This window comes from Numida meleagris, chromosome 11 (assembly GCF_002078875.1).
Source record: "Numida meleagris isolate 19003 breed g44 Domestic line chromosome 11, NumMel1.0, whole genome shotgun sequence".
Taxonomy (NCBI): domain Eukaryota; kingdom Metazoa; phylum Chordata; class Aves; order Galliformes; family Numididae; genus Numida; species Numida meleagris.
The window spans coordinates 6,432,370-6,456,746 of NC_034419.1; the positions used below are offsets into that span (position 1 = coordinate 6,432,370).

General features: G+C 41.7%; 2 protein-coding genes across 10 annotated transcripts in view; one reads left to right on the forward strand and one right to left on the reverse strand.

Moving 5' to 3' along the window:
* The window catches only part of CARD19 (caspase recruitment domain family member 19), a 73,049-nt gene that overhangs the window by 23,941 nt on the left and 24,731 nt on the right, over positions 1–24,377 (reverse strand). The window lies entirely within an intron of this gene.
* NINJ1 (ninjurin 1) lies at positions 5,676–24,306 on the forward strand. The gene is made up of 4 exons (XM_021409980.1): positions 5,676–6,009; positions 14,883–15,117; positions 19,071–19,232; positions 21,694–24,306. Exons 1-3 carry the CDS (start codon positions 5,938–5,940, stop codon positions 19,214–19,216), a joined length of 453 nt encoding a protein of 150 aa, XP_021265655.1. The 5' UTR covers positions 5,676–5,937; the 3' UTR covers positions 19,217–19,232; positions 21,694–24,306.

Genomic DNA, 24,377 nt, shown 5'->3' on the forward strand with positions numbered 1-24,377 from the left:
CTTCAGTCCAGCCTCATCTATAGGCTGATCGTTTACCACATCTCAAAGCTGTTGAGCACACTTATGTCAGTTTTAAAAGCAATACAAAGGACTTACATGTTTTCTAAAATATGTGCTCTGGTTCAGCCTTGGTTTCAGGGCAAAGTACAGGTACTTTACTGGGCAAAGTAAGTGGTGCTGAGTGACATTCAAGCAAAAGGATCACAATAATGATTTCTGGCCTTGAAATGTACATTTGAGGTGGAATTTCCTACTGATACTTTAAACTGTGACTGAGTAACAAAGGCACAAGAAGAGCGGTCATACTGTGCAGGCATCTTAGTAAGTGATACAGAGCTACCTACAGATTTCATGGTTTCCTCCAAACAAACAAAAAAAAATCATAACTATCCTGTCCAATTCCTGACTTTCCAAAACCCTGTCTATGAACCTGGTAAGAAAACAATGTAAAAGGGATGTAAATTGTTGATTGTAAATTGATATGTCAGAATATCATCATGGCAAAGAAGCTATAAATAAAGGAACGGAGGGGAGAGGAGGGGAGGGTAAGATCATTCTTACAGACTCCAGACATCCATATTTCCATGCTAAAGCATTTGTGTAGATTCTTCTGCCTATTTCTAGGTAGGAGCTTACTCATTTCCTCTTGGCACGAGTTCAGTGCTGCTTGAAAACTTATTTCCCAAAAAGTCTGTTTCAAGTAAATCAGTGCCAAGCAAGTCGGCACATCTGAAGTAAAATAATTTTTTTAATCATTAGTTTCACAGATTTTCAGTCCAAAATGAACAACTGTGATGGTAAATCTCATCTTCTGCATAACATTGGCCAGAATTTCCCAGTAGATTCATGCATTAGGTCCAGAAGTGACTTCACGTGAATAAGTGAAAAAGCTTGAAGCAATTCTGGAGCCTGCTGGCTACAGGTGAAGGACACCACCTAGCAGCATATGCCTTGCTCTTCGGCTTTTCTTCATTTCTCATAGTAATTCAAAATATTCACATCACTTTCCAAAGTTCAGCATTGTCATAACCACCCGTGTATCTCGGCTCCTGGGGGCTGCCAGGCAGGCTCCTACAACTTAAGCTACTCTGGAGCAATTTCAGCAACTTGCAATGTACTTTGCCTGTTATTTAGTGGACCTGAGAGAGGAGGATTCGACAAATCTTCTTACCATTGCTTTACAGAAAGGTCACTGATCATTGGTTGTTGGGATTTTTGTTTATAGATTGCTTGTTCACTTGTGGAGAAGTTGTTTGTTTGCTTTTAAGTGGCAGAGAATTAGCTACCTGCCTACAATACAGAAAGTCCCTCTGTCATGCTAGTATTAGGCACCCACAAATGTAAACTCCACTTATGCAGGTATCTATTGAAGAGAAAAGGTATACAACAGGTCAGATCTAAATTATGTATCATGACCGCTGGACACAAAATAAACTACAGAAGATTGGTTCGCAGTGTCAGTTACATCCTGGACATGCCCAACTGCAGAGAAATAATTCATACAGGCACCATCCATAATAGAAAAAATCATCATTTTCATATACATTATGAAGTTATTTTAAGCAGATTGTCTTTCTGGGAGCTAGACGACAGACGTACAAGAAGAAACTGATTTTAGAGTGATAAATGGAATTTGCAGGGAATTTTGCAGTTCTACTGCAAAGCAAGGTATTTTCCAGGCCATGCAAACCTCCTTTGTTTTTCTTCAGTTTGATGTTTTTGTTGTTTTTTTTTTTAATCCACCCAACTTCATTTTTCAATGAAAATGGAAGGTGGGACAGATCTCTTGCTTGCCTTTACATGGGGAATATCTCCACTGCATCTTGTCATGCCACTCACAGACAGCATCGTGGAAACTCCTTTAGGTCTATCCTCTCCCTGAGCAGTTCACTTAAACACAAAGAGCAAGGATCAGGCAGGTGATTAGATCAGGAGAGCACAAGAAAACAACTAAGCATATGATTCAGGTGAAAATAGAAATTAAAAAAGTAAGGCTCTTCCCTAAACCTGCTAGGAGTCATGTACTAAGAAGAGATCAGATACTGTGAATAGCTATTTTTTTTTACAGTCAATTTAAGCTTGTGGGAGAAAGTTGGGCATATTTCATAAACTAAGCATTACATAAATTATTCATTTTTAACAGTAATTCTAAAACAGCAGTTTTTGGAGAGAGTACAGTGCAGTTTTTGGTGGGGAAATGCAAGTTTTTGGAGGAATAACAGGAAACCAAAGAAGGAAGAGACAGCACAAGATAATGCACTTTTGCCCCAAACAGCTGCAATGATACAACACAAATCCACCCATTCCCAAAAGAAATAAACAAACTACGTGTCTTTCAAGAGAGAAAGCCTTTTTTTTCTTTTCTGAGGATAGCTGACAGAGCAAGGAAATAAAATTTCATGAACATAATAAATCTACAAGCCAGTAAAACAAAGCAGGACATGCCGATGGAGGCAGTTCTATCTGATATCAAATACGGTGTTTCAAATCGCAACCTCTACACTCGTGTCCATTAGCTCAAGCAGTCTCATTTCTTCAGTACCAGTGCTCTCCTCCTTACAACTTTCCCTCATTTTACACTGTTGAACGACTGATCTGTTTTTCTCATAGATTGTACCAGAAGCCACTTGGTTTACATAAACTTGTGCTCTAGTGCAGAAGTACCACTTTGCAGAATTACTTGTTTTAATAGCAACCACAGACAGCAGGTAGCACCATGTAATTTTATTTTGGGCTTCCTCACACTGCCTCTTTGGCCATGTAATAGTACTCACTCAGGGAAAATGAAGGACTAATTTGAAAGTAAAAAAATTAACAACGTCACCACAAAACCTTGCAATTCTAGTGAAAATACAAAATACTATCCTCTCTGGCTAGGTATCATTAGTATTCTAGAGTCATTTTGCACCTGTCACGTAGAGCACTTTTGAAATAAAACCAAAACCAGAAAAGTTATTCATGATCAATGGCCCAAGAGTCTAACACAGACTGCAACAACCAAATTGCAAAGATGCAGAACAATGCATCTTTCCTCTCTTGAAAACTGCCATCCAGATTCCAACGGCTGTGGTTACAGTGGTCCCAAGGACCAGCCTTTGGTACCCGCTCTGTGCAATGCTCACCAAAATTCCTGACTCAGACCCATGTGATAACACTTGCAGAGTTCTCATTTTATAATGACTATGCTCAAATTCACAAAAACAAGAAAGACCTACCACATAGTTTTGTCATTACACAGCTGCAGACTGATCGCTTCACCAGCCTGTTAACTCCTCCGCCACTAGCTTGAGTCTGCAACTCTTTTTCTATATGGAGCACAGCAAAATATAATCATTGTTATTATCAGCCCAGCAGAACTAACTCAAAGACAGGATAACTGGAAAAAATACTGTTAAAATTTATTGTTAAGATTGACACCGAGCTGATGAGGACAACTATATAAAGATGCAACGCAGAATCGACTGTTTCAGGCCATACATGGACGCTGGCTCACAGGTAATTTCACAGATTCAGGCTAAGCTGTTTCTCCATTCCAGGATTGCACCCGTTTCCTATAAGACTAACAACAAGTCCTATTTACATCAATCTATTCAGTACACGGCTGTGCAATACAAATATGAGACAGTACAGATATCTTCCATTCCAAGATAACTCCCATTCCTAAGCATCACCTGAAGAGATCAGATCCTTAATTAACGGCAGAATATTTTCATCAGTGTCAATGTAAGCTCTACAACTACCAACACAAATTATCAAAACGCATTTGTCGAGAGCTTTAGAAGATGAAAAAGGGGCAATTAGAAATATTCAGTATCTCTGAAAACATCAATGGACAGTTGCAACTGGAGAGGATTCTAACCAGCTCTTCTTGGCAACTACACCATGGCAGTCATGGGACAAGCACGTTCAATGACTTTTAAATTAACTCCTTAAGTGTCAGATGAAGGCCAGCCTAGTTGAGTTCATGACCAGTATTCAGGTACTACAAACCCTGAAACTAAGGAAAATAATGTGCTTTTTCAAGCATTGGAATTTATAGGAGCTAACAACACGGTGTAGATTATACCTTTGCTTCAAAGTTACCCCAGCATCACCTCTCACTGTGCATACTCTGACAAAACAATTGTGCCCACCCTGACAAGCAGTAACACCTCCTGAACATCTAATATGGTGTTCCCACCCACTAGAAACACTGCGGGTAAGGTTCAACACAGCACTAGTTCAAAACAATGCAAGGAATGTTTTGGGTTTTTTCAGCTTACATCCGTTCTTCTGCTTTTATTGTAGACCCTCTTCACCATAAGAAAAAGTGGTACAAATACATCTTTGCTCTCGTATGTTGTTTTTTCCATTTTCTATGAACTATAACAACAAAACTTTATTTCTCTTTCTATGTGTTTTCCAGCCCATTGTTCTAAAGAATAGCAGAGAGGGCTGCAAGGAATCAAGAAGGATGAGGGCTTCTTAGAAAGTCCAATTCAATAAATCCAATTCAAGACAGCAACTTGTAACGGCATGCTTCATCAAGGGGATTTTCTAAGAAGAAAATTAATTATTAATTCAACATGTTTCTAAGAACAGTTGAACTGAAAACTTTGACCTCTAGCATTAGGATTGGACGCCTAACTTGTGCTTAGTTTGTGATTACTCACATCTGGTTGTCTGTATGCTTTCCCATGGAATCTAAAAGTGAATTCAGTTGACAGTTATGCCTGTTTTAACTAAAAAATCTACGTGAGCTCAAAAACAAAAGTCAACAACGAGGAGACTGCAGTTCAGCACTGACATGAATACAAATTTCTGAATTCCACTGGAGGAAGTTCAAAGGACAAGAAAAAATCACAAAGACTCATAAAATTTGAAGGCCATCACTACAGTTCCACCCTTCCATCTTCTCAGTAATACTTTCACATTAGAGAAGCGTGCCTATCTATTGCATGAGGAAAACTGCAGTGATACGGTATGCGATATTTTATCTGATGTGGCAAAACTTATCCCCAGATCTGCATTTTAAGGCAGACACTCTGCAGGGCACACTGCTGTCCGAGACCTCATACACATCTTCTGTCCAAAGACGTATACCTGCACAACCGAGCTTCCTCCTCTCCTTGCAGCTGGGCCATGGTCTCAGTGCACATCTGTGAGGCTCAGACTTAGGACCAATTCCCAAGCACACACCTGCTGTAAAGTGAGAACAGCCAAGTGCCCAGACCTCTTTTTGCAACTGCAACCTGTTCCTAAGTGCAGGTCCAGCAGCTCTGTATTTATTGCACCAAGCAATGCAGCCAGGTCTTCCTTCTACAGGAGTTACTTCTGCAGAAAAATCCTATGTTGATGATTGAGGAATAGAAAGTAATGCTTCCACATAATCTCTTTACATGAGTAGTCTAGCACGAGCTAGGTCTATACTTTGTATTCAGTATGTGTTTGTTTATGTTCTGTAGATGTTTGTTAATTTTCTGTAAAGTATGTTTTAGTGCTATTTAGGATCTGAACTAAACCCAGTGAGAAGAACCCTTTGTAACACCGACGACCCTGAAGGTGTTAACCTGAGGGTACATTGTATGCCACACGCTGAACAGTGACTACAGGAGAACATTTTCAGCAGCCCACTGCCAGCCCTGCTGCGTATTGGAGAACCTCCCACCTCAGCAGAAGGATCCTCTCCCAGCCCCACAGCTCTGGCGGGCCGGCACTGCCTGGTTCCCGCTAGCACTAACTGCGCACCGCTCCCGCAGCACCGCACACCGAGGCCGTCCAGGCCGGGCCCAGCCCAGCCCCGGGGCGGTGTGTGCGCGGTGCGGGCCCTCCTTCCTTTCCGCTGGCAGAAACTTTCTCTCTTAAGCGCGGCCAGAGGAGGGAGCCGATACGAAAGGGGTTCCCAGGGGCTGCGGGCAGCAGCCGCCACGGCCTCTCCTGCACAGTCGGGGAGCCGAGATGGACTCCAGCGGCGAGACCCACGAGCTGAACGGGCGGGCGGAGGGAGCGGAGCCGGCGGTCGTCGAGCGGGTAGGGCCCGGAGCTGGGCTGGGGGCAGCGGGAGGGAGGGGAGGGCTGCCGCGGGGCTCGGCACGGCAGCAGCTGCCCTGGGGCTGTCACCGCGGAACGCGGGTGCTGCCGGCGATCCTGGAGGCTGTTGCTTCAATCCGGCGCTCCCCTTTTCGCGGGGTGCTGCCGCACGCCTCCCATTTTGCCTTAGATCAAAGACAAGCCAGGGAAAGACTGGAAAATCCTTTTCAGGCCTGGCATGGTGGCTGCAGAGCTCCTACGTGAGCCAGCGCCGAGCTTATCAGATGTCCTCCTCACTCAAAATCTCAGTACAGAGACAGATTTGTGATAGGATTTTTGATAGGGCAAGAGGGAATGGCTTTAAACTGAAAGAGGGGAACTCTAGGTTAGACGTTAGGGGGAAATTTCCTACTTAGAGGTTGCTGGGACACTGACACGAGCTGCCCAGAGCTGCGGGTGCCCCATCCCTGGAGATGCCCAAGGCCAGGCAGGAGGAGCCCTGGGCAGCCTGAGCTGCTGGGTGCACCCAGCCCACGGCGGGGGTGGGGCTGGATGATCTTTAAGGTCCCTTCCAACCCAAGCCATTCTGTGTTCTTATGATTTCTTCCTGGGAGGGTTTTCCCACAGGAGCTGAGCTGCTCCAAAGGCAGGGACTGCACATGCCTGTTCCTATGCAGTAATCCACATACAAACAAGAGAAAGCACAGCTTTTCACTGCTCCATGTAATCAAAACATGCCTAGAGATGTGCACTGGAAAGCATTTCATGCCATATTATGTTTACATATAAAGGATGTTTTCCAAGCATGCTGCTTTTCTAAAAAGCCAAGTGGCCAAAAGAGCATCTTTCATGTTCTTTTGAAAGAGACCAAACTCTGAAAAGCCTCTCATTCTCACCGAGAGCTGCCACACAGGAACGACTGCACCAAACCACAACCCACATCACTGGTGAAGCTGTGTGGTCACAGGTGGTTGCGTGACTATGCCTTCCCTTCCTGGAGCCCCTACAGACATGGACAACAGACCAGAAAAAAATAAAAAAAAAAAATCTGGTTTTAATAAATCCTGGAAAGTATCTAAAGAGAAACAAGGCTGGGATGTGCAGATCAAACTGCTGGCCTTTAAGCCACTGAATTCTCAGAATTTGCATTTGTTTTTTAACATCCAGACTTGTGATTGCATCACAAGTACTTGTAATGGGGCTTTTTTTTTTTTTTTTGGTCTTGTTCTGTTCTGAGAATTTTTTTATGACTTTCCTGTTTTGCTTCATTTCCAGTTGCATGCAATTATCATTTCATTATAGTTTTCCCATAAAAGCTGTGCAAGGAAAAGAATAAGCAGAGAGACTTCATATTGTATTATGCATATACTCTATTTAACACTTCAGAGAACTTCCCAAACATGATTTCATTTTCTAAAATATATATTAAAAATTGTACACACAAGACAAAACAGAGGACAGATTTCTTGAAAAACAAGTTTTGAGAAGTAGATACCTTAAGAATATGATCAAGTCCAGAATTCGCACAAACCAACCACAGGGCCTCAACCTGCAGTGACTAGAGCTGGAAGTGCTTATGTGCCTGCTGATGTCTGTGGCAGCCCTGAGGTGCTTACTGCTCCTCTTAGCATCTGCCCTGCCTTCGGAACACATTCTCATGCACATCATTCTCTTAGTGAATTCCTCATGTGCTAGCTGACACAAAATGCAGGTACCTTCAAAGCAAAAAATGGCTTAGTTACCTTCAAAGCAGGCTAGAAGCACATTAATTTTACCTTATTGAGCTGAGCCCACTGCAATTCTGAATGAGTGGTTGCATTCATTTTAGATTTATTTTTAACTTGGCCATTAACTTGGATAACTTTTTTCACCAACTGTCACGCTTTTAGGAGGAAGAAATGCCCCTTCTAGTGCTGGCTTGGCACACCTCACTCACTAATGGCAATAATTACTGTTGGAAGCAGTGCTTGCCTTTTGAGCAAAGGATCTGTTCAATGCCAGTTGAGACTCTTTTTTCATGCTCCTGTGTTTGCTTCCTTTGTCCGTGCACCATATCAAAACAGTCTAGGAGCTGCTGAGCTGTGAAAATCATCACAGAAAAAATAGAATGGCCTAGGTTGAAAAGGACCTCAAAGATCATCCAGTTTCAACCCCCTTGCTAAGTGCAGGGTCGCCAACCACTAGACCAGGCTGCCCAGAGCCACGTCCAGCCTGGCCTTGAATGCCTCCAGGGACGGGGCATCCACAACCTCCCTGGGCAACCTGTTCCAGTGCGTCACCACCCTCTGAGTGAAAAACTTCCTCCTAATATCTAACCTAAATCTCCTGTCTCAGTTTAAAACCATTCCCTCTTGTCCTATTGCTATCCACCCTCATGAACAATCGTTCCCCCTCCTGTTTATATGCTCAGTTAGCACATTAACTAGTTAGCATAGCACAGTTTGGGGTTTCCGTGATGGCAAAGAAATGCTAGTGGTAATAGTTAAACATCTCTGAGAAAGTGAACAAAAATTGGGCGGTAGAAAAGAACAGCTGTGGAATATTTGGTTTCTGAAATAGTCGCATTGTTGCTAAAAATGTATTCAGGTTTGTGTATTAATTGGTAAGTAACTTTGGGACCTGTCAGTTTCTTGGCATTGTAGCGCGAGCAACAAATTTCAAATTTGTAGGAACTTATAATAATTATCCTGCATATGGAATGAAATGGCGTGTTCCAAAGCACTGTGATGTATTTCCAATTTAAACTCCCATACTGGTGCTAGCTTTGCAAGTAAGTAGCTAGGACAAACAAGCAGTGCCTTGGCAACACAAGACGGGCAGCTCACAGCCCAGTGGTGAGGAGCAGCTTCTGTTCAGATCGCTCTGCAGACAAGTTTCATTTATAACTTAACTTCACAAAGTCATCAGGTGTGCTCATTACTTATGTCATCTAACCAGTAAAAATATTCTGACTTGGTCCTGGAACCAGCACAGCTTTAGGAAAACAGTGCTCTGCCCTGAGCTAACATGACTGTACTTTTCCCTTCAATTCATGCAACGTTTTTAAAACTCAGGAATTAACACATCTGCCACTTGTTAGTTGGTGTTGTTTTTTTTTTTTTAAACATAGTTGTATTTTCATTTTGTTTTCCACATACACTGTGGCTCTTCATTGTAAAGGCTTTTAAAGACGCTAGAAAATTGAACACAGGCTGACGTGTCGCTTTGTTTGTTTTGGTTTTTAATGTATGTTTTCTAAATTATCTGCAACCACACTGCTTCCAGACGTGACTGCAGCAGTCTCCCAAGCTAGGTAGTGCTGTGTGAGGTTAGTACTTGAACAGACAGGTCTCCCCCAAATGACATTCCTACAGGAAACGTCACTGATGATTCAGTGCCAGATTTAGGGATTTTTATAATGAGTCAGTGCTAAGTTGAACAAGTGGTCTAGTGTTTTACTGGGGGAGAAGAAATCACATCTTCCTGAAGAGGTGTACACATGATCTAATATTCCATTGTAAGACTGGCACAGCTAAAAATACTTTCCTTGGGAGAACTTTTTTTTGTAGAATATTTGTCCCTATTTATTCTATATCAGAAAACTATTTGAAACAGAGGGGAAGCCTGATCTCAGTGGCCACATATTGACCCACTGTGTTTCTATTACGTAGGTGATAGACATTTTGACAGAAATTCTACATCTGTCTGCATTATTAAATAACTGTATAAAGCCACTAGTTCAATTCTACAATGGCAAGGTTAGTCTTAGGAAGAATAAACTTAAAGTTCTGAAATTGTGTTTTGCTTTAGTTCTGTGTAATTTGTTTTATGTCTGGCCCTTCTTTGATATAACTGGAATTTTGTGCTGTATGTTTTCAGCTTATTTATAACTAGAAAGACTATTTCAAAACACAGTAAAGACCCATTCAGTGTGAGATCAGCATAACTCAGCCTTATATTTGCACAGCCTTGTTATTACTTAGCAGCTTTCCATCATTTGAAAATTGGGTCTGTCCCTAAACACAAGGATTTCAGGAAGCTTACCCTGTGATGTTACAAACCCAGAGGTTCTAGTGGCCAACAACCAGACCAAAAGTTCATCCCATCTCATTTTGAAGTAAGGCTGTTTGGCTTCTAAGTGCGTAAAAGCTGCCCTACAATTGCAGTAGTCACTAACCTAAAGTAGGAAGAAAACTGCATACAGAATTATAGCAAGGCAAGGATTTTGAAGACCATTTCAGAGTAAAAGTACTCACAGGCAAAGACAAATGTCATCAGTCAGAAGCACAGGTCTTAGAAACCTTGTCCTGAATATATCAGCAGTAATCAGTGCTATTCGCCCAATCATCCTGAACAAGACCATGGGTTTCCTGTGTTTAATAAATGCATTCTACTGCAAAACGATTTAAAATTAGAATGCCATGAATGCCTGTACTCATACTAAAATGAGTATTTGTATGTTTTAAGAACCCAGATAAGACACTGGGCCTGACACGCAAATCACACAGAGCTCTGGGTCCTGCAGTCCCAGCTGCTGCAAGGCAGCTGCCACGACAATTGCAAATCAAGGCCATAGCTCTGACATTCACAATGCAGTTTTTGGTTCTAGATATGCGTGTAGGAAATGGAATGTTTGCCTGGCTAACTGCAATGTTGGTTTTCTAGGTTATTTAATAAGCAAAAATGGTAACCAGTCCTGTGCTACTGCACATACTTGTTAATTTCATTCACAAGAACAGTCTCACAAACTTCAGTGTTCATAGCAGGTCTAGCTCTTGGCTTGGAAATTTCAAGGTCCTATCAATTCAGGCAATATTCGTCTCACATATGTTCATTTGTAAGACTTTCTTAACATAATTAATTTAGGAAAGCATACACATGATGGAAAAAAGAACCTCAGTGAAGTACTTCGGTGTATCCCAAAAGAAGAGGAATGAATTCTCAAGATTTGCACTCATGATTTCTTTCCTCCTGCATTCATAGGACAGTGACAGAAACAAACATAACTAAGCTTTAAAATAGTCTTAGTTTTCACTACTGTTCTGTTCCTCCATAAGTCCCAGATGACTGGCTTGTAAAAAGCTTGGCCTGCCTTCTTCTGGCAAACTGACTGGGACCACTCTGGGCAACTCGGAGTTCAAGCTGGACAAGACAACAAATTGCTCCTGCACCTCCTGTGTGTCAGACTTCCAGCACAATAATTGGACTACTTCAGTGGTCACTGGTGTTTGATAAATACCCTGTTCAGCAAGCAGCCATATAAACTTTGTCACAAGAAGCAATTTACTGCTGTAATAGAAGCAAGAATCCTTACTATAACAGGTCACTGTATTTAACAAAAACACTTTACGATTTATTCTCAAGGGTTTCCATTTTCTGCACTGTTTCCTTCCTCTTAAGTCATCAGGTGTGCCTTAGAACTGATTCAAACTCAGCATCTAAGGAAGTCTACCTCAGTGCTATGTTTGCTTGTTTTTAAATAAATGTAATGAATAGATCCTTTCTGTATTTCAGGGGGACTCAGTTATTCTGGGTGTACCATTAAGACAATTAGTAAAGCAAAGCAGAGGCACAGCCTGTACCCACGCAGTTGTCAATAAGATGACGTATCCATTAAAAATCAGTCCCAGTGTGAAGAAATAAACACGAGGTTTGCTTTTGCAGAAGCGGAAAGCACCAGCTTCTAGTGCAGCATCCTGGCTTCACCCCAGCAATGCTCCAGGCAATTCAGGAGCTGACAGCCCTATGGGCACTGCACGCAGCTCTTGTGCATGCACCTGTGAACACATGCTGGCTTTCCCTGGACTCATTTGCCAACACAATGCATAGGGATCAGCTTGTTTGTACCAGGCAGTTGCTGTGATTACACTGCAACTGAAACGGGTCACAGGACTCCCCTTGCACGGCACACGTGCTGTTCTGCCAAGTGGCACCTGCATGCCTCAAGGGAGTCTCCAGTGGTTTCACTCTCCCTGCATCCCAGCAGGTGACAGTAACTGCTGCTCAGTACCGCCATTTGGCATCTCCCTGAAACCACAAAGCCACATAACAGCATCCCCGTGTAGTTTCTGTCATGCAGGACTGTCATTAACCCGGGGTTAAGGCAGCAGCTCTCCTTTCATTGCCTGTCTATATATTGCTGTGCAACACGTTGTCCATTGTTAAAAGCTGCTGCCAGTATACTGTCTGCATTTGTTTTGATCCTTTGGGCAGCTCGAGTTCGTCCCCAAGTCCATGCTAATTTGCATTCTTTTGGTTTTATGGTTTTCCATGACCAGACAGGAGGCTCCATTTCTTAAGAAAAGAGAAACGATCATTTCTGGGGCTTCCGTGATTGCACACCCCTCTTCCTGGCCAGAGGCACGGCTGAGGACACGCTCTGTGCCACAGACCTGGGGCCTCTGCCCCCTCCCTGTGCCCAGCTCCCGCTGTATCTGGTCAGCTGGCAGCAGTGCTGGCTGGAAGCCTCCTTGCAGAGTAAAATGCCTTCTGTTAGACTCACACCTACTAAATAGCTGACTTGGGATGCTAGAAGCTTTTGGGATGATAGACTTTTTTGCTGAAGTCTTCTCTGCTTACCAGAGTTCAGAAGTGACCCAGCTTTTGCTTCCATGGCAGTTCAAACGCCATTGACTGCTGTGTGCTGGTTGGCCATGCAGAAACCGGGGATTAGCAGACAGCAAGGTCCTGACTGTGCGGCCATGTATTTGCCCCAGAAAAGAAAGAGATTGCATTCTGCTGATTGCATAGGAAGAGCCCTGTGTCTCATAGACACAACTATAAGGAAGATGTAGTCCAGATTGTTTATTCTTCAATGTAATTTTTTTTAAAAAGCAGTCATTTCAGATTTACGATCATATTCTTACATTAAGTGAAAGCTGTCATCGTGCTCCTGCTGCAGTCCCCTGCCATCAGGATTAAGACTGGAGCATAGCTACCCAAGCAATCTTTGCCTGTGTTACATATTGAAGCCTCATAAACACAAGGAATAATTTAGAGTTTTTTGGTTTTTTTGTTTTGTCAGGAAATAGTTAGCTACTAGACATCAGAAAATATACTTTTCTCTATTAGGAAGTCACTACAAAATAGATCATATTACTGCTGACGTTTACTGAGAAGAGTTTCTTTTAAACTCATGCCCAGAAGTCAAGTTTTGTTGTTCCACGTGTAATTCCCCACCCTGTCTTACGCATTATGCAAGGCAAGAATAAAGTGTGCTTATCTTTTTACTGTGCAACTGATAGTGAAAAATCTTAGTCTGGATTTTTGTAGTGAGCACTGCCAGCGTATCTTTCATGCTGCTCCCTAGGTAAGGAAGTGAGCATGCAGACCTGTTGTAGAGCTTATGGCAGGGATTTACTAGGAGCAAACACTAACTAAACATCCCAATGCTAGAGCAGCTTAGCGGGGCCGGGAGTGGAAAGAGGAGACTGCCTGTGGAGAGGAAAGGTGATGAACTGGGGGACAGACCCCTGAGTCACGCAAATTTCATTTTTAGGCTGAGGAACACAGACAAAAGCAAACAAGTATCTAGATCTTTCCCACTGAAGCTGGTATCATTTTCAGAGCCATTCACTTCCCTGAGCAGCGGAAGAGTAAACAAGCCATCTGCATGAAGCTACGGTTACATGGTTTAATTCCCCCTGCAGAAAGAAGTCTGCTGCTGCCCTGTGACATTTTTCTCTCAGTAAAATATTTAGACTGTGGTTGGTTACAGTGTGTCTGGTGAAAATAGGTCAAGTCGGGCATTTGAATGCCCTGGAAAAACTGGGAATGTGTTTGCTCTATGTATCAATATCTATCCTATTTATAAAATGCTTTTAAGTCTGGTCAGTGGCAAATCTGGCTCTGGAGTTGGAAATTTGATGGTTATTAGAGCCACTAACGAAAGCGATCAGAGGGCGTTTTCTGCATTTCTCTTTAAAAAGAAATTTTCCTCACAGTACTTTCTGGCAAGCACAAGCATACTGGTGCAGTAAAAACATCCCTCAGAAGCAGGTCTGAAGCAGTCAGCCAGGATAAACTGATATTTGAATATTATTTTTATGAAGTCTACAAGTAAGATCCATGAGAGTGAAATCCTAACCTGTCTGGAATCTGCAGAAGAGTAGTACCTCGCCTTCCTTCATCTAAGGGTTAGGCTTCCATGCCCAGTTATGTCACCTGAACCGTCATCAGGAAATGGTCATTTCATCCATCCCTCCGGATTAACCACCTCTGGTTTCGCCCTGCAGTAGGTTGATCTTTTCCTATTTGTTTGCGAGGGAATTCAAAGACCTCTGCTGATGGGAAAATGGAAAAAAGCTGCCCTTGTAATTGGGCAGTGCTTGCTAACCACAAATCATACGATATTTCAACAGAAAAGCAGTTGTCTGTGTAAGGACCTGGACAGTAGCATGGCAGAGTGAGAAGCAGCAGGAAAAGAGGTCAAGCAAAGCTCATACAGCGGCCAACTCCAACGTAAATCCTCAAAATGTGACTAGTGACTAATGGAATAACTAGGTAGACGTGTGAATTTAATAAATATTTGTGGTTTTCAGTATGCTTCTGGGAGTAAGATACTTGTGGCAGTTTGTTGGGTTTTTTTCCTCCCAACTTTTCTCAGTGCAAGCATTGCAGCTTTTCCAGTCCTTACTTTTCTCAGGGTTGAAACAATGATTAGAATGATCCTTCAAGATGGACAAAGTTTATCTGCCCAAGTCTAGTACAGTCACTACAGTTCTATCATCAGATGGAGGACAGTGGTAACAGCGAAGGAGAGGCAGGTAGAATCTTAGTACTACTGTTACTTTATCAGTATCCCTACAGAAATCACTTGATGGGATAAGTCATCTCTGACTCTCTACACTAATTAAAATAGATATGAATAACCTTTTTTCTTCTCCCAATTTTAGTACAGACCATCACAGTGGTTTCAAAGAAATGGACCCATGAATATCAACCACTACGCAAACAAGAAGAGTGCTGCAGAGAGCATGCTGGACATTGCACTGCTGATGGCCAATGCATCGCAGCTGAAAGCTGTGATTGAGCAAGGACCTTCTTTTTCATTCTATATTCCACTTATTGTTCTTATCAGCCTGTCGCTCACGTTGCAAGTTCTGGTGGGAGTACTCCTGATATTCCTTGGTACGTAGCAATAGCAAGAACAACTGACGTGTATTTTTCCTATAGGATGCAACCTGAGTGTATAGATTCTCCATTTATTTTTAAAAGTTGTTGTGTTTGAAAGCCTTGACATCAAAATTGATTAAATTTTTCTTTAACACCATAGAAATATTCCTTTTGTTGCAATAAGGGCAGCTTTATGTGGAATCTTCAGTTTCGATTAACATCCTCATATTCATTTGCCAAGAGCATGAGTATTCCTCTTTTCAGAAAGTCTGAAGGAGGAAGGAACCTGATGAAATACCACAAAAAAAGCATTAGTAGGTCAGATATGATCATGCAGTCTGCCCAGTTTCATAATACTGTTTTTGGCAAGACTTGTTACTTAATCTTATGACCAAGACATATTCCACCATATCAGTCATATCATAAGTGATATTATAAGAATATATTATGAATATAGAACGCTAGAACAGAAATGAAGATGGGATTGTCCATCTTCACACTGGTGTTTTATCTTTGGCTTGTTTGCATTTCTGCAATCAGATGATAACACGTTTTTAATACGTGTTATTACGTGATAATCACGTTTTAACGTGATAACACGTTAAAAAAAATATTGGTTTTAAATTTAGGAAAATATTCAAAGCATCTTAAATCTCTAGGGAAGGAATCATAGAAATGTACTTATTCCTGATTTTTCAAACCCATGTTAAACTGAAATTAGAGCTAAAAAGAAAGATAGGTTTTCTTTTCTTAGGTAGGAGCAAGATTTTACCCTAAGAGCATACCATGACATTAGTCAAAATCATGATGTATAATATCAAAATACAGTCCGAGAAGCTTCCTTAGCCTACGGATACTACAAAGTGATAGCCAGCATTCACATGCAGCATTTACTAAGTTATAGAGACCACCTTGGGCATTCTGATGCTCCATCAGAGTTCCAGTTTCACAACTGAACAGCTAGCTTTGTGTTCAAGGAGGAAGTTCTCAGGAAATGAGGATACATCTGGCTTGTAATATTGATGTGCAGCTGACATAGCTATTTTACTCTTACGAAAGAGACCGAGAACATCTGTCTCTGCACTTGGTAGAGTTGGCACAAGGGCAAAATCCAGGTCCTGGCACAGAGGAGATTCCAGAAAAGGACTGGAAAAATCAAGCTCATGATACTGGGGAGTGTGGTGAGAGTCATGGAAAAATGAGAAAAAAAAAACCATTTATCTGTATCTTGGTTGAAGGCATCTCCTTGGTGGTTGTGCTAGTTGTTTAGAGCCTAAAAGCCTGCTTAAGGACCCATTTATCATTTCTGCCAGGCAATACCACAGTAATTGCTTCGACAAAATGAGCAAAATCAAGTTCAGAATAACCCCAACTCCAAAGCTGTACTGCACCTGGGCTCTGCACTCAGCAGTGGCTGTATGTCTGGGGCACTGAGGACACCAAAGCCCCCCATGCTATTGGGGTAACTTTTGTGGAACATGCAGTTTTGCTGAGCTCAAAAGTTACTGAAGATAGGAAGTGGACATGAAGGTACAAAGAAATAGGCATCGCAGCAATAGCTTGCTTTCCACAATGTATGTTTGGTAGTTCTGGCCTACAGAACAGTTTGCTGTTGTTTTCAGCCCTCTTAGAAGGGCACACCAGTCCAGCAGAAGTCCAAACCATCACCTGGTTTCTTACCTTGAGACAGTTTTATCCCAGGAGCTACAAGTCCTCACTGTTCTTTACTAGGGTTTAAAAGCTTTTCCTCCTTCAAAATAGCTTTTGTGGTACTTAGTAAAGCCCTACCTTTGAGCCTTGACAAAGAAGGCAGGCAAATATTTTATATAACACCACGAGGGCCTTTTCCTTTTAGAGCCTCCCGATTCAGCCCATGGTGGTTCTCTCATAGCTTTTATGGAGGCTTCCTCCCATTTTGCTTTCTGATTCAAGACAGCTCTTCCAGAAAGGCACACCAAGACACTTGCGAGCCTGAAATAAAGAGGCGCGCACAGTCTTTTCTGTGAAAAAGGAAGCTTTGGAAATTCCCTCTCAGATTGAAGCAGCACCAAGACTGTAACTCCCCCAGAGAATCTCTATATCCCGCTACAATCATGTGCTCAGAAGAGAGAGCTTAAAAGAAAACTGCACAGATTTTCCAAAAATTGTTATTTTGAGGAGTGTTCGAACTTGTCCCTGGAAAGTGATTTGGTAGTCCTAGCACTTTAAAATAAAAGTTAAGAATGTGTTGAAATAGTATAGTTGGCGTGAAATGGTAGTATTCTAATCCCACTGTTAAACCTAGAGAATAGCTGATCATTTTTGCAAACGGCATCATTTGAAGTACTGTAGTAACAGAGATAGGATTACTGCAGTCCTCCTTCAAATTTAGAGCCCCACCTCAACTACTAATCTGTGCTTTCTGTAGTCGTTATTTGGACAAAGGGACAGGTCTGGAAGTGGCAGTTCTCCTTCAAGCATGATTTCTTTTAACTCACAAAACATGTTAGGCCATTAGTGCCTTTTTATTAGTTTTAGAGCCAGCCAGCTGTCTGAAATGTCTTTCCTACATACTTAAGGATTAATGTTCCATTTCATTTATTCTGCTTCATTCACATGAAAGTACCCGATTCTTTAGTGGTACTATTAGGATGCAAATCTCCACATAGCTCCAGATGCCTTACTAACACATAGAAACTCATTTTCAGGTTTAAATACTGCTGAGCTTAAGTTATTTTCATGTCAACACAGGTGTACAGTACCTTAAGCCATTCAAGTAGTTCCCCCACACTGTTTGTCCATGCTCTGACCACCCTGCCCAACTGTACTGCATCAGCAAACAGGACTTGAACAGGTGCCCAGAATTCCTTCAGACCAAAACAGCATTAGGCTTCCTAATTAGAGACACCAAGGGAATCTGGCTTTTAACGCTTCAGCATCCTGTACGTGTTTGCCACCACTTTACTTAACTGATTCACAAAGCAAGCAAGCCCTGGTTCTGTGGTTAAGTTCTGCAGTGTTGACAGGGACATTATATTAAAAATAAGATTTACTTCACAGAGCTGCAAGCATATGTATGCACCTATCAGGAACAAAAAAGTCAAAGTTTTGTTTATGTTGCTGAAAGAACCTGTCAGGTATAAACTTCTCCCTGCAGGAGAACTGAGGCAGAGAAAAATCTTGGCTTTCCACATGAAGGCAGCCAAGCCCCCCCATTCTTCTTTGCCTTAGACAAGCACGTTTTAGTCCATCAAGTCTGCTATCAGTTCATTGTAGCTTATCTCTGTGTTTTCACATGGCCTAGAATCAAAGCTTAAGCTAAATTAATAGTATCTCCCTGGTGCGGTCCTCCCTAACTTCTATTAGCAGTTTAACCAAAGAACTGCAAGAAGCAGAGAAAAACATTTACACAGCTGGTGCTGTCTGTGACAAGAAATGCAGCTACACTGCTCTGAAACCTGCCTGTTTAACAGATATTGCTTTCTGAAAAGAGTCAGTGCAGAAAGTGGAGAGGGGAAAAGATGTACAGCTCGGGAAGGGCACCAGTACAAAGACATTCAGCACTTGTAAGGAGAGAGGGCTGCCTAGGAAGAGCCTGGAGCATTTAACTGTAGGAAATGTACCTTCATTCCATCCTGTCAGGGCTTCAAGCTTCATAACTGAAATTATTTTTAAAGGCTTGAAATCTAGTTTTGTTGCAGACTTTAAGGGATCAAGAACTCAGAATGTTCCTAGTAATGTTGTGTATCCCTTTGTGCATCCACAGAGATTAGATGCTAATTACTGGAGGCTATTAGGCGCCTTGTGATTAAAGATCTTCTCCTTAGCGCTTTTACTGACAGTGCAAAATCGTCCTTCCCTTTTAAGTATGACTGCTGCAAATAGCTCTCTGTAAGAAATTCTTTAACTACATGAATAATGAAGACTTTTATTCTGGATTTTGAAATATTCATATACTTAAATCTCCCTTTTCTCCTTTCTCTTTGAAGTAAAATATGACCTTAACAACCCTGCAAAACATGGTAAGCTGGATTTCCTCAACAACCTTGCAACTGGACTAGTATTCATTATAGTTGTTGTGAATATTTTCATCACGGCCTTTGGAGTGCAGAAGCCAGGTGTGAAGTCAGAGTAAAGGCAGTGAGTGCAAGGTGAGTATGGGCTCTGCACCATAAGACAGCGGGATGTAGCACACAAGAATGCACTGCCCACTGTGGCATAACTTGAAAAACAGCAGTGAGCTTCCCTGGATCGTTTCAATCTCACAGATAAATGAGTTGTCTTCAGACCGCTGCAGAAGCTACGCTGTAATAACAGTAGGACTTCCCTGCATTTGAAAACACAGAGTTCAAAAGTTGATGGCAGCGCCTAGCTTCGCCAGGGACCCCATGTGTATGTCACAGATGGGAAGTGACAAGGGCTTCCTTCTGACTTAACCACTGCTTTTCCTCATTGCTGACTAAGCCAATTAGGAAAATAATAATATATTGCTTCCTCTAAATGTCTTTTTTTTTTTTGTAAGGAAAATTCTGCAATATATGGCATCCAGTCTGTACTGAGTATTGAATTCTTGATCTTCAGCCAGGGAACTGATAGGGCTGATAAATCCAACGTAAAATAGCAGACCTCACTGGAGCCCTTCAGTTCCTATGCAGATAATGTAATTTCTCTTTCCTCCCAAGTTGCAGAGTTTTCTGTTTACGGGAGATTCAGCCCAAAGATGAACACTATTTGATACATGGACATGAGGATAAATACAGGAATTGTGAGAATCCAACTGAGCATCTTCCTAGTGTCATAGCTATGATGAACAATTTCAGAAGAAGGAAACCTAAATTGCAGGCTTGTAGCCCAAGAGCCACTGTGGTCCAACATCTGCCTTTAAAATAGCACTGCTAAATCAGCATGGGCCAGAACTACTCTGACTCTATTTTCCAAATCTCACATCACAGATTTCCAAATCACCTTCAGAGGACCTCCTGAAGGAGTTGCTTGATTTTCCTGGCAAGCCTTGGTACTCTGGCCATGCCTGTAACCTCATGTGTTTGAGTGAACTTCCAGACAAAGTCCTCTCAAGAAACTACCTGCCATGAAAAAGCAGCCCAAGGCCTTACACTGAGACTTTCAAAACACATTCTGCTGGTATTAACACTTTAGAGATTTAAGGGCAATTTGCTTTTCATATAAACTCAGTCGGTCAAAAAGGAAAATACAAGGCATTAAAACCTACTATTCTGAAGAGGAATGACAGCAGAAATCTGTAACAAGAATGGAAACCAGACAAGAATATGTTGGGATGCTAAGCAGGATGGGGAGCTAGGAGAAACAGTCTGCCTTCACCAAGACCCGCGCAGTTCTGGCAGTGAAATGAGATAGTTTCATTGCAACTCCTGGCCATCTTTTCTACAAATATTAGGAGGTATTTAATTTTAACAGTAAATGCGTGGTTTCTCAGAGACATTACCAAAGGGATAGGTGGAACCTCCGCCTCAGCAGTACACATGAAAACAGCTCTGATACACTAGCCACAAAATTACACTGACAAACCCAGGAAAAACAGGGTGAAAGATGAGTGGAGTTTTAGCTGTCTTCACAAGAGAAAGCACAGAACTCAGTACCAAAGGGCTTTAAGGAACCCTGCAGCTGTTACAGACTGAAGGAGGGCTTTGCACACTACAGGCCAAACCAGCTTGGGGAGGCATTAATGCATATTAATTATGCATTAGCCTGGATTCCAAACATCACTGTGCATGAGCTGCATAAACATGCAGAGTGCTTCCCTCTGAAAATTTTGCCAGCTGTCCATGGACTTTGTCTCCTTCTCACTTCTTCCTTCACACACAGCTGTGGGTTCCTTCTGTAATCCATAAACTCTCAATCCAAAGGATGTTCTGATCTAATTATGAGTAGGACCATGGGATCACTAGTTAGGAAGTTATACCTTAAATGAGATGTCAGTTTCCATGTAACTCATCTGAGACCAGCATGACAGCATGAAACAGTTGTGCCCAGAGGCTGGTAATAGCTCATACAGCTGGCTATGTATTGCTTTGCACAGCCAGAGCATTTCTTCACGTAGAGAAATGTGATCTGTATCTACTGCTTTAAATGGTTTAATAAATTTGCAATGCCTTGATAAAGGGGAAGTGGATATTTTATGTAATCTTGGGTAGAGACAAGACCACATTTTACATCCATAAAAACAGTAGCTGCATGATCTCACCTTCATGCTTTTTACATGTGAAATTTCCTAATAAAATAGCTAAATGTGGTGCCTAGAATTCACATTTTTTAATCCAGATTTCTTAGATTTGGAATTTCTTAGTTACTTCGGAGCATTACGTCTGTTGTTTGCTCATTTGTACATATTGCTTCTGCTAAAAATACCTGTCCATAATGATCATCTGAACGGGACTTGAAAGATAAGCGTGTTTTTCACAGTGGGCTTCTGTAAGCTCCAAGCCCTAAGAGAAATAAGCAGTCATTTTCTGCCTTCATTTCTACTACACACGCTTTTGAGAAGAGAACTTAATTCCTCCCTCTTAAGTAAATTTGTCATTTACTGCAGTTCCTGAACCACTAACATCTCAGTATCTTTGTTTCTCGTTTCAGAGATCTGAAGCATTCCTTCTTCCATAGATGCCATTTGCACTTGGGCCAGCTACACTTGGACACATTAAAAAAAAACAAACGGAAGAAGCCAGACACACAGAGCAGCTTTCTCATGTTTCCAGCAAGCAACACATCTGTGTACCTAGAGTTTTCTGATGTGTTAATACTTTCATTCTTTGGCATCTAAAGAAGGATTGCTTTTGACCCAAGGACATTGCTTTTCTGAGGATTGGCATTTCAATTTGTAGATCGTTTTTCAGAAAAGTGGCATAAACAGGTAATATCAACTGATGGGACTTCACACATTTCAGGACTTCCCATTTCCGTGCCTTTTGCTTTTGCAGTGACTTGACATTTCTACAGTGGTAAGAAGCTGCAGGCCTCCAGTTCTGGCATGCACACGTTGTCCTTCATTTCACTCACTCGGCACGTATGCTGTCCATAGCACAGTGGTTTTCCCTTGCACTTTTCAAAGGTAGCTGTGTCTTGTGTTCTTTCCCTCTCCCAGTTCCATTCTCTAACTAAAGCAACGCTACAGCTAGAAGCAGTAGACTATCTTCTGGCCCATTTTTCCTCACAGATAGTCCTGTGTTCTGTTTCTTCATCTCTGGACCACAGTTAATGCCCTCTTCCGTGTGTACAGACACACAAATAAACTCACTGCTCCATTACTTACAGCTATACTCCATGTTCTACGCATTAATCATATCTCTGGAAATTCCATCAAAATAGCTATGTATTCTGTTTCCAGCTGGAAAACTAGAGGATACAGGGTAAACTTCATCTGCTAATCTGGTGCTGAGAGCCTGCCAGCAGTTCTGGTAGGAAGCTCATGACTTGCATTTTCCTCTTTGAGATAGCAATTGCTGCAGCTATGTTACTTTTAAGAGTTTGTGGCTAAAATATATACATATATATATATATATATCTTTCAGGTTATTACCTGCTGACTCAGGGACTGACACTTTTTCTAAATACACTATTGCTATTAATGGTGTATGTTTAAAAAAATGTGGCAATTTTTAAGTTTCCAAAGTATCACATCCGCAGTCAGAAAGTCCTGCTTTCCTAGATGATACTTGCTTGTAGGTGCGGATTTGTACTAATACATTTCCCTACAATTAAGTTTTAAATGCTATCTTGCACATATTAAGAGAAGTTTGTCTTCCATGTATCTCATCTCATTTCTCTTTAGTTATGTTCCAAGGTCCATTGATATATCTTCATTTACATGCTCTATAGCAGTTATTGATAGGAAACAAATCAGAAACTTGTCAATTAGTAATAACATAGGCAGCATACTTTTTGATTTTTTTGTTGCTTCTAACTTAACATGTATTTAACCAGTATTTGGCAAACAGTGGTTTTAATCTTGTGCATTGTACAAATTCAAGCATGGCTCAGAATGAGTACTGAATGAGGCACTCAGGACAGTTTTGTTTTTCTTTTGTAATACAAACCAGTGAACTGTTTATACATAGTTGTGTTGCAGCAGTGTCATTACTGTATTGCAGTGAATTGACTGGCCAAACAGCAGTGCAAGAAACCTTAAACATATTTCCATCCTGGGAAGAGATGACTATAGGCAGTGCCCCAACATGGATTTCTGGCACTTAGTTAATGCTCTAATATTCTGATTTGTCCTTACTACTCTCTAAAGGCAGATGCAGACAAAGGCTCTACTGATGCATATTCTGTTTATGTGTGGTGATGATATGGCCTGGTTTTGAATGGAGCTTTCCATTCCTGCACCACTTGTTGCCACAAACCTCTCTTATGAGCACCAAAGCACACGAGAGCAGCCATGTGGGGCTGCAGTACAGATGCATCAGGAAGACAAAGCACACCTTCCTAGCGACGCCTTAGCTCTGCCTTTCACTAGCTCCAAACTTAGAGTTCATTTCAAATCTCCTTCATTTATTTCAGTGCTTTGTACATTCTCTCTCAGGTCCTTTACCACTTTATTTTCCTCATTATTGGACCATAATAATCCACGTCATTCAAGTAATCAAGCCATTACAATAGATTCCCTCTGAAAAAGTGTAATAGCTGTTCTTACAGCAACTTACAGCTAAGCTGCCATCCAACAGAAACCAGCAAGGCTCCCTATCCCATCTTCCAGCCACCTGCACCGTAGCAAAGAAAAAATAACTGTGTGCAGAGCACCAGGCTGTGAAGCATTCACCACATGATGATATATCAACTACTGATTCCAGCGGACCCTTCCAGGACGTTTTTTCTGGCATACAGGAAGAAAAGAAAAATACTTAATGTTGAACACAATGCTGAGTGCCAGGGGCTGAACAAGCAGATCTACATTAAGGGGGCAAATGTTTGCTCACTTGGAGTCTGCTGAAACCAGGCTTAGCACAAGAAGTCCTTCAGTCGCCCCGAGCTGCTGGAGGTGCAGCTGCAACAGCAAAACAGGGACAAACTGCAACTTCAGAAGGCCTGACCTCTTCTTCTAATTCTGACTCATGAAAGCCTGATCCTAAGGTCATCCCCATCTCTGTTGGACATTGATTGACAGTATTCAGCTTGCAACCAGACGTTTGGGTTTTGTTTGCTTTCTTTTTTTAAAAAAAAAAAAATTAAAAGGATGCTGGTTTATTACTGTGTGCTTTGTTGTGCTTGAGGAAAATTTGCAACATTTCTTCAGACATGCAATCTGGGTTTTAAGTCTC